Source organism: Phaseolus vulgaris, chromosome 1 (genome assembly GCF_051622355.1).
Source record: "Phaseolus vulgaris cultivar YP4 chromosome 1, ASM5162235v1, whole genome shotgun sequence".
NCBI classification, from domain to species: Eukaryota; Viridiplantae; Streptophyta; class Magnoliopsida; order Fabales; family Fabaceae; genus Phaseolus; species Phaseolus vulgaris.
The window spans coordinates 20243066-20253713 of NC_143498.1; the positions used below are offsets into that span (position 1 = coordinate 20243066).

Genomic DNA, 10648 nt, shown 5'->3' on the forward strand with positions numbered 1-10648 from the left:
GAATCGCTCATCAGGAACCGCCCCAGGACCTTCGCTGAGATCAGTAGTCGTGCGGTGACGCACATCGCAGCGGAGGGAGAGGTAAACGAGAAGCGTGCGAGTGTTGTACCCGCACGCCCCCGAGCGCCATCGCGCGCACAACCTGCAAGGGTGAACGAGGCCACGATAGGAAAGAGAAGTCAAGAGAGAAAGCGCCCCTACGAGCCCAGGAAGCCTCAGGCCAAGGGACGCTCAGGGGAGACTAAGCCGGTAAGGCACAACTTTGTAGTAGAGTTGAAAGATTTGATCGCTATGTCCAACATAGCGGATAGGTTGAGGATCCCGACGAAGACGGATAAGGTGTTGGGATCACACAAGGATGCGTGGCGCGAGTTCCATCAGGCGTTCGGGCATTCAATCACCAGCTGCTTGGCTTTGGGACATCAGTTGGACGAGCTTGTGAAGAGAGGTTTCTTGAACGACTACCTGGCGGGGTCATCAGAAGCCAAGGCCTTGACAGCATCAGCAGAGGACCAGACCCACGAGATGCCCATCCATGGGGAAGTCCACACCATCTCTGGCGGTTTCTCGGGTGGAGGGTGCACTACCTCTTAGCACAAGAGGTACGTGCGATCAGTAATGCTAGTAGTAGAGCAAGGGGCGGACGACTCGCTGGACATCGACCTCACATTCACAAAGGCCAATCTTCACGATGTTGTTCCACACGATAATGAGCTTATGGTGATTTCGGTTGTGACCGCAGGGAGGAAAGTGCACCGAGTGCTCGTGGACTAGGGCAGTTCGACGGATGTGATGTTTTGGTCTACGTTTAATAAGCTGCAGTTGTCTCTCGACCTGCTGAGACCATACACAGGATGTTTGTATGGCTTCGCAGGAGATCAAGTGGAGGTGCGCGACTATCTAGAGTTGAGGACGACTTTCACAAATGACACTGCGTCTCGTACCAAAAACATAAGGTACTTGGTTGTGAATGCTAACTAGGCGTACAACATTTTGCTGGGAAGGCCAGCCTTGAATAGGCTGAGACGGGTGTCATCTACACGTCACATGAAGTTGAAGCTGCCCGACCTTAGTGGGAAGGTGATCGTGATTAAATCCGATCAAAAGGAAGCCAAGAAGTGCTATGAAAATAGCCTTAAAATGAAGAGAGGCGTATTCATGGTGGTGGAACGCCCACCCATGGAGGAGACGCCAACAGAGACAGAACCCGTGGGGGAGGTGCCTGCTGATGCCAAACCTATGGAAGAAGATCGCGTGAGTGTATCCCGCGCGGAGAGCGCGTGGGAGAGACGACCTGGGCCGACTGAGAATGTGGTGGAGAGACAGATTGGTGGTAAGACGTTCAAGCTAGGCCGATTGTTGGATCAAGAAGAGCAGAACCAGGTGGCGGAAGTGATCTCCCGTCATCTGGACGTCTTCACGTGGACCGCCTCGGACATGCCAGGCATCGACCCAGACTTTCTATGTCACCATCTCACCATGGACCCTAAGGTCCGACCCATGCGCCAAAGAAGAAGAATGTTCAACGAGGAGAGGCGACTGGTCGTGCAGGAGGAGACGAAAAAGCTACTGAGCGTTGGCCACATCAGGGAGATTCAATACCCTGAGTGGTTGGCCAACGTAGTCTTAGTAAAAAAGGCGAATGGAAAGTGGAGGATGTGCGTGGACTTCACTGACCTTAACAAGGCGTGCCCAAAGGACTCGTACCCTTTGTCAAGCATCGACGCGCTGGTGGACAGGGCCTCAGACTGCAAGATGCTTAGCTTCCTGGACGCATTCTCTAGGTACAACTAGATTAAGATGCACCCTCGCAACGAATGTAAAACGACATTCATGACCGAGACGTGTTGTTACTACTACAAGGTGATGCCGTTTGGGTTGCAGAACGCAGGCACACCTATCAGAGGTTGATGGACTAGGTCCTTACACCCATGTTGGGTAGGAACGTGCAGACCTACGTGGATGATATGGTGGTAACCTCCCAGGAGAGGGGACGACACATAGCTGATTTGGAAGAGCTGTTTGCCACTGTAGCCAAATATCGCCAGAAGTTGAACCCTGAAAAATGCGTGTTCGGGGTCGAGGCGAGCAAGTTCTTGGGGTTCCTGCTCACCGAGCGTGGGATAGAGGCGAACCCTGACAAGTGTGCGACGATCCTTGCAATGAGGAGCCCCGTCTCGGTGAAAGAAGTGCAGCAGTTGACAGGGCGGATGGCGGCTCTGTCCAGGTTCGTGTCCGCTGGAGGAGACAAGGGTCACCCTTATTTCTAGTGCTTAAAGAGGAACCGTCGGTTCATATGGACCGAGGAGTGTGAGGCGGCATTCCTCAAGCTTAAGGAGTATCTGACTGCTCCTTCCGTGCTATGTAAGCCGTAGACATGCGTGCCCTTCCGGTTGTATTTCGCGGTGACCGAGCGGGCGATCAGTTCGGTAATAGTTCAGGAGCAGGACCAGACGCAGAAGTTGATATACTTCGTAAACAAGGTCCTGCAAGGGCCAGAAGCAAGGTATCAAACTTAGGAGAAGACAGCTCTGGCCGTGGTGTTCTCTGCCAGGAGACTCCGTCATTACTTCCAAAGCTTCACGGTGGTGGTAATGACGGACCTCCCTATTCAGAAAGCGTTGCAAAAGCCAGACGTGACGGGAAGGATGGTCCGCTGGGCGGTGGAGTTTTCTGAGTTTGACATCTAGTATGAGCCTAGGGGGTCTATAAAGGGACAAGTCTACGCGGACTTCGTGGCAGAGCTCTCGCCAGGGAGCGCACAACAGGAGGAGGAAGTTGGCTCCAAGTGGGTGCTTTCAGTGGATGGGTCCTAGAATCAACAGGGAAGTGGAGTCGGCGTAGTCCTGGAATGGCCGAACGGGTTGTTGATCGAACAGGCCCTGAGGTTCGCCTTCAAGGCGAGTAATAACCAGACAGAGTATGAGGCCCTGATAGCTGGAATGCTCTTGGCCTAAGAGATGGGAGCACGGAGTCTGTTGGCAAAGAGTGATTCGTAGTTGGTTACGGGACATGTAACCGGGGAGTACCAAGCCAAAGATCCACAGATGGCTGCGTACTTGAGTTATGTTCAAATTCTGAAGGGGGCGTTCGAGCTGGTGCACGTCCCGGCGTTCGAGCTGGTGCACGTCCCAAGGGAGCAGAATACCCGTGCTGACCTGCTCGCCAAGCTGGCCAGCAGAGGACGGTCATACAGGAAACCCTCAAAACGCCACAAACGTTTGTTGCTGATAACAGGGTGAACGTCCTCCAGATCAGCACGTCTAAAGGAAGGGTGAGGAGTCATCGGTTGTTGACTCAGGGCACGGCGAAAACCCCCAGCGTAAGCATTTACCTGATCTCACCAGGAGGGAAGGACCCCATGCAGGTGTGCGCGCTGGAAGAAGAGGATACGTGGATGACGCCCTATAGGCACTACCTTGCTGATGGGATACTCTTAGTAGAGCCCGAGGAGGGCAAGAAGATAAAAAGAAACTCCGCAAGGTACACCCTCATGGATGGAGCGTTGTTCAGACACGGGTTCACGCACCCGATCTTGACGTGCGTAAGCGGAGATGAATGTACGAGAATAATGACTGAACTCCACAAGGGGATTTGTGGGAGCCATGTTGGGGCAAGATCTTTAGCATCGAAGGTCGTACACGCAGGATTTTATAGGCCGACGGTAAGAGAAGATTGTGTAAGGCATGCCCAGTGCTGTAAGCAGTGCCAACAGCACGCCGACTGGTACAAGGTGCCACCAGAAGAGTTGAGGTCCATCTACAGCCCGTGGCCCTTCCATACTTAGGGAATCGCCATCCTGGGACCCTTTCCGTTGGCGGTAAGACAAATGAAGTATTTGATAGTAGCCATCGAATACTTCACAAAGTGGATTGAAGCCGAGCCAATGGCGCAGATCACGGCTCACAAGGTTCAGCATTTCGTATGGAAGAATATAGTATGTCGTTTTGGCGTACCAAGGCGTCTTGTCTCCGACAACGGCACACAGTTCGCCAGCCAGTAGCTGGGCAAGCTGTGTGCAGAGGTTGGCATAAAGCAGGTGTTCGCGTCTATCGAGCACCCCAGACGAACGGACAGGTGGAGTCCACTAACAGAATCTTGCTTAGGGGATTGAAGAGAAGGCTCGAGAAAGCCAAGGGGACTTGGGCGGAAGAGGTGCCCAGGATAGTGTGGGCTTACCACACCACGCCCCAATCTTCTACCATGGAGACGCCTTTTAGCCTGGTATACGGATCAGATGCGATGATCCCGGTGGAGATCCATGAGAGCTCGCCACATTTCCAAAGTTTTGTGGCCGAAGAGTCCAACGAAGAGAGGAGTGTGAATTTGGATCTGCTGGACGAAGCCAGAGAGGAGGCGAGAATCAAAGCTGAGGCGGTAAAAAGAAGAGTGGAGCACCAGTACAGTTCCAAGGTAAAGCCTCGACAATTCCAAGTGGCTAACCTGGTCATGCGCAAGGCTCATCCGTATGAGTTGGAGAACAAGCTATCCCCCAAGTGGACCGGTCCCTTTAGGGTAACCGAGGCTCGGGGGAACGGATCATACAAGCTCGAGACTCTGGAGGGAGGCGCCATCCCACGCACTTGGAACGCGGCAAACCTCAAGTTCTATTTTAGTTAAAAACTTTACATTGTATACAGTTCAATGAGACATTCTCTTTTTCCCTTTCGGGGTTCTTTTAATGAGATCACCCAATTAAAAGCCACTTTGAGCATACATAGCCCCCGAAGTTTTTCATTACGATGTAAGGAGGCACTGAGTAAAGATAACGTGGTTCAGTAAGAAATGAACCCACGACCTTGATGTTTAGACACCTCGAGGGAAGCGGCGAGGGGCGCCTCCTTCGAGCGTGGGCATCAAGGGCGAAAGAGAAGTTCAAAATCAGTGGTGAGCCAGGCGTCTTGGTGTGTGTACACCCCAAACAGGAGTAGCGGTATCCCTCGGGACACCTCCTCCTTGGGCATGAGCACCAAGTGTCTGGTCATCTTGGTGTTTAGACACCTTGTAGAAGAGAGCGGCGGGGGGCGCCTCCTCCGAGTGTGGGCACCAAGTGCACTGATTGCTTTGATGTTTAGACACACCGAGGACGAAATGACGCTGCTTTGTAGCAAGCCTCTCCTCGGGCGTGGGCATCGAAGCGCAAGTTATAAGGACTGATTGATGGTGAACTGGTTGCTTTGGTGTTTAGACACCCTGAGGAAGGGAGGAAGCGCCCTCTAGGCCGCCCCCTCCTCGGGCGTGGGCACCAAGCACACCTGTCGGCTTGGGGTTTAGACACCTCGAGAAGGGAGGCTGCTCCCTACGGGACGCCTCCCCCTTCGAGCGTGGACACCAAGCCTATCGATTGACCTGGTGTTTAGACACCTCAAGAGAGGGCGGTGGGGGGCGCTCCTCGAGCGTGGGCACCAAGCATGAATAATAGGCTTTGACCAAGATAAGTTCTCCTTCGCCTTTGAGCGATGTTGAGGCCAGTAACGCTCTTAAGGCTAGGTGCCTCAAGACCATGAAGAACAAGTAAAAAACCAAGTGAAGAAGTCCCCGTGATTCGGGTAAAGGGAAAGGGTCGAGGACGATTGAAGGTATGTGCACGTTTTGTTTTAATGGTAAAGGTTAGAAAGCGAAAACACGTGCTACCTATCGTTCGAGAAAGAAGAGTTACTTAGAGTAGCGCGCAAAGTTAATAACAGAGGCATTGTTACCAGTAGAGATAAGCAAAACACAAAGGCAAAAATATAAGTAAATAGTTAAGATATAGAATGCAGACTTGCTGCCAGAGTGTGTAAACAAAGTCAAAAGTACAACTTGCAAGAAAAGGAGTTAAATATTTTGGGGAAGGACCCTCAGCACGATTTTTCCTTCGACGACATGGTTGGTAATGGCAAAGTTCGAGGTATCCATCTTAGGGTGTTCACAGATAACCTGAGACAGAGCATCTTCGAACCCCGTGGCGTAGGCATCCGCGCGTCGTCGAGGAGCTCTTTTTTAATCTTCTTAGAATGTTCAGCCTGGGCAGCCATCTCCTTCTTTGTGTTTACCAATGCTTCAGCTTTTCCTGCAAGTTCCTCTTGGCTCTCCTTGAGGAGCTTGACCTGCTCAACAAGTTCAACCTTGATTTTCTCAAGGGCTTCATTCTTCTCAGCAAGGTCAGCCTCAACCTTACCCAGGTACACTTCTTGGGTAGCAGAGCGTGTCTCGAGGTTGGCCATCTTGACCTGACTAGCCGCGGCAGCATCTTTCAGTTCAGCTATCTCTGCATGAAGAGACACCACTTTGGCTAGAAGTGTGGTGTACTTCTGAACCTCATCATGGAGCCTCTTGTTGGCCGCCTCCTCGACTTTCCGCACCACACCCAGTGCCTCAGTTAGGGCAGCCTCCTGGATGAAGAAGCAATGAGCTTGGTTAGCCAATTGCTCCTTCACCACCGCTAGCTCATCAGCAAGAGCTTGGTGCTCCTTGACCTTTGCCCCAGTTTGGTGTAAGAAGGAGTTGGCGTGAGCAAGGTTGTCAAACTCGCGAGTCTACGTAGACTCGTGGGAGCTCCGTAGACTCGACTCGCAGACTCGACTCGTAAACTCGTAAGAGTCTACTTTCCTATTAAAAAAAATTAATAAAAAAAATTAATAGTTTTTTAGAGCATTTTTACTTCTATTAGAATATGTAGTTCTATTGGCCTCACTTGAATTTGATCCACACCCTCCCAGACCTTCCTTAAAAAATATACTGCACCTCCAAATTCAACTTCTGCCCAAAAAAAACTAGGCAAATGCTCCCTGCACCCAACACAATTTTAAAAATTCCAAAAATGCCCTTTATTCCAGAAATAAAAATCCAGAATTGAAAATAATATATTCTGGAAAAATATATCCGGAAGTGGTTATTGAGTTTCGGAAATAAAAATCCGGAAACAAAATTTAAAATTCTATTCCGGACAAAAAAATCTGGAATTGATAAATAATACATTCTGGAAAAAAAAATCCGAAAAAGAGATTATTGTATTTCGGAAATAAAAATCTGGAAACAAAAATGAAAAACTCATTCCGGATAAAAAAATCCATAATATAAAATTTCGTTCCGGAAAAAAAAATCAAGAACACATATTTCGGAATTTTTTTTTAAGGATAGTTTCGTCTTTTCCGCTGGAATCGGGTGCAGTGATATGGTGCAGGAAGCAATTGCCAAAAATCTAATGTGCAGCAAGCCCACTTCATTCTGCAGCAGCCCAATAAAAAAAAATAGAACCCTAATCCCTTCCCTACCCTAATTTCACACCACCCATCTCAAGCAGCAACCTGCAACCACCGCAACGCCACCACCTGCAACCCGCGACCACCGCGACGCCACCACCTGCAACCTGCGACCACCGTGACGCCACCACCTGCAACCCGAGACCATCGCACGCTCCGCTCGATCTACCGCCGCACTCCACAGAAGAACATGAAGACGCAGTCCACACGCAAACACAAACGACACCGTTTTGGGTTTAAAAAAAAAACCCAGTTGGACTCGCCAACTCGGACTAGAGTCGCGAGTCCACCGCGATTTCACCGAGTTCGCGCCGAGTCCACCAAGTTTACCCCAAAAACGAGTTTACTACCGAGTTAACTCGGTAAGGCAAAGTGGGCACTTAAACTCGGACGAGTCAACGAGTTGACTCGCGAGTTTGATAACCATGGGCGTGAGCGAAGAATCCCCCGAGGCTAAGGGCCATTCCCTCCAGCAGAGCCTCATCCACCGAGCTCCCCGGGGTCTCTTGTTGGTAACCCCTCAGAATGTGCTGTACAGCCCGGGGAAGCTCTGAAGCAGGAGCAGGAGTGGGTTCTGGAGCGGTCTCGGTTCTCTCCTCAAGAGTAAGGTAACTTAGGGGCGTGGAGGTGCTGGGGGGTTGTCCCTAAGGGATTCAGCGTTTTTGTCAGAAGAGGAGTGGGATGCAGCCACTGCAGTGGTTCTCCTTCTCTTGAAGACAGGGTCCTCTGCAGAGTCTTCATCTTCATCTGAAGGAACGATTACCACCCTTTTGTTTTTCTCTAGGGGCCTGGTAAGGGGGAAGTCCTGATCGTGGTTAAGGGGATAACCGCGATTGGGGTTGGAGAAGTAGGGGTTTGGGTGTTGTGTGAAGGAAGGGGTGGCTTGAGCAGGAGAGGTTGGAGAAGCGGTAGGGGAAGCAGCAGGAGCTGGGTGTGTGGAGCTACCAGCCCCACCAGCAGTGGCATTGTCGCGAATGGACAAGACTCCAGCCAGTCTTATCCGTTTCTCAACATTCAGCACCATGCCTGTACCAAAGAGAAAGCATTATGGGTTAGGCATGCCATAGAAGTCAAGGCAATCAGCATAAGTATGAGTTCACAAAACAAACCAAATGAGGTATAAACAGAGGTAGTGCTCGAAGAAGGTAGGGAAGGGATTATTCCCATACCAATGTAGCTGGTGAGTGCAGCAGGAGCATATTCACACTTAATCAGCTTAGCGGTGTTGAAGACCACCCCCAAGCTAATCAAGACCTGGCACACCTCGCGGTCAGTTGAGTATAGCTCCTCCAAGGTCTTGGCCTTTTTTAGCTTCAACTCTCTTACCCAGTACAGGGGGAAGCCGTCCAAGGCTGTGCGGTCGACTTCAGAGCAGCTTACCCTGAAGAACTTCCCCCTAAACCCTTTGTAGGATTGCTGAAAGAGGGTCAAGATGATCCTTCCGGTTATCCCGCTGAAGCTAACCTAGAGGTTCTTCCCTGGGCTCTTGGCTTCGAAGAAATGCAAGAAGACATCTACGGAGGGGGTGTGACCGAAGTGATTGCAGAGGATCTGAAGGCCCTGATGAAGGCCCAGCTGTTAGGGTGCAGCTGGGCCGGGGCCACGTTAATTTCGGTGAGGAGTTCCCTCTCAAAGCTGGTGAAAGGGAGACGTTGTTCGATGCGTTTGAACACCGTTTGGTAAAAGAAAAAGAACGACTTCCCACCGTTTGAGCGATTATCGACACAGATAGGTTCGCCCGCTGTGCAGGGGCGAACGGAGATGTAGGTATCGTGCTCTCTCCCGAACGCTTTGCCCTTACAGCCAGGCTCGCTGTCCAGATGGACCCTCCAGTCAGAAAAGGAAGTCAAAATGGAGGTTTCTGCGAGAAGCTCGTCGGAGGCCCAAGGGTAGAGAGGTTTGTAGTTGACGCTGGGAGGAGGAGGATTAACGGTGGTTTTGGTTCTCGCCATGGTTCAGCAAAAGGAGCTGGGAAGAAGAAGAACAAAGGTTCAGCAAAACAGGGCTATGGTGTGAAACTAAGGAGAAAAACCCTACCCACGCGAGAGAGCTCAGAAAATAGGGGAACGAGGAGATACAGAGAAAAATGCAAATGCAAGAATCTAAACAGTCCCAGGCAATATATCAATGCTTAAAAATCGTATCTTTTGTGGTTGATCAGCGAAAGTCTCAGTTTTTACGAAGAAGGATCAGAGAAAGCTTGAGGAAGAAGATGAAGAGTGCAAACGTTAGCGCAAATGATGGAACAGTGTCTAAGCACGTGTTTTCAAAGAGTTTAACGTAAACTTAAGAAGCGCAAGAAGCGTTAAGTCCTGGTCGTGCGATTGGACCACGTGTTTATGGATTACCGCATGAACAGAAGGGTGTCACTTCATAGCACAGTGTGTGTCTTGTCATAGAATGCCACGTAGGACGGTAGGGCGAGGCCTTAGTCTTTTCGCTGAGCATTCGTCAGCTCAAGACTGGGGGAGCTTGTGTACCGACCCGTCCTCGGGTGTTGACCAAAATCAACATGGTGGGACCAAAGTAAGGAACCCATCAGGGGTGCTATGAAGCAAGTAAGGGAGTTGACCGGCCTCGGGCGTTGACCAGGTTTAGTACTAGGAATGTACCTATGCCAGAAGGGTGTCCCCTCACGATACCCACGGGTAGGAGTGAACGTGAAGGAGGCGGCACGGTAGGGGCGTGGAGGCCTCGGGCCTCGGTACCCCAAACAATAATAGCAGGTAAAGAAATGTGGTTTTCAAGCCACACCTCCAGTACCAGAAAGAAGAAGCTCAACTCGCAAGGGATCCGTGCATAGGGTGTAGGGACGCGGCAAGTACGCACCACCGTTGGAAAGCCACTAGGACAGAGACGGCCCATGAGAGGGTCATGTCCCAGGAGGCGATCCGCATGCATGGCACGTGAGGAAGGCAGAGAGTTCCTAGGGTGGATGACTCAGAGGATGGGCGCATGAGTTGGCACCCAAGCAGTAACCCCGCGCGGGATGCACTTCGAGAGAATTACCTTACACACTGGGATTTCCTTAAGTTTGGGCTACAGTGTCGTGAAGTTGCGCCCACAAATAAGCTTAAGTCAGAGGTAGGCACGTGGCAGAAACACGGGCATAGGTATATAAGGCTTTGCCATAAATAGAATGAGGTACGTTTTTCACACTTTACGCACAAGTAAACTTAGAAAGAGAGAATTCGGTTACACACTTCTCTGAGCACTGAGCTGGTGGTGTTCTGCGACGAGAAGTATCACGGTGTTTTCTGCCATAACTGACTTGAGCGTCGGAGTGCAAACGGCCGCGAGGGCGCCATTTGTCTCTCTGTTTCAGGTGTTCGCGGGCGGTAGAAGGTGAAGCTGGAACGGGGAGCGAAGCAGTCCTAGAAGCGCAGTTCGTAGCTACGTACAAA

General features: G+C 51.0%; 1 protein-coding gene across 1 annotated transcript; it reads left to right on the forward strand.

Moving 5' to 3' along the window:
• The first annotated feature begins 1158 nt into the window (after nt 1-1158).
• LOC150029552 (uncharacterized) lies at nt 1159-2270 on the forward strand. The gene is made up of 2 exons (XM_090295882.1): nt 1159-1610; nt 1943-2270. The coding sequence occupies exons 1-2, from the start codon at nt 1159-1161 to the stop codon at nt 2268-2270; spliced, it is 780 nt and encodes a 259-aa protein (XP_090152008.1).
• The last annotated feature ends 8378 nt before the right edge of the window (nt 2271-10648 follow it).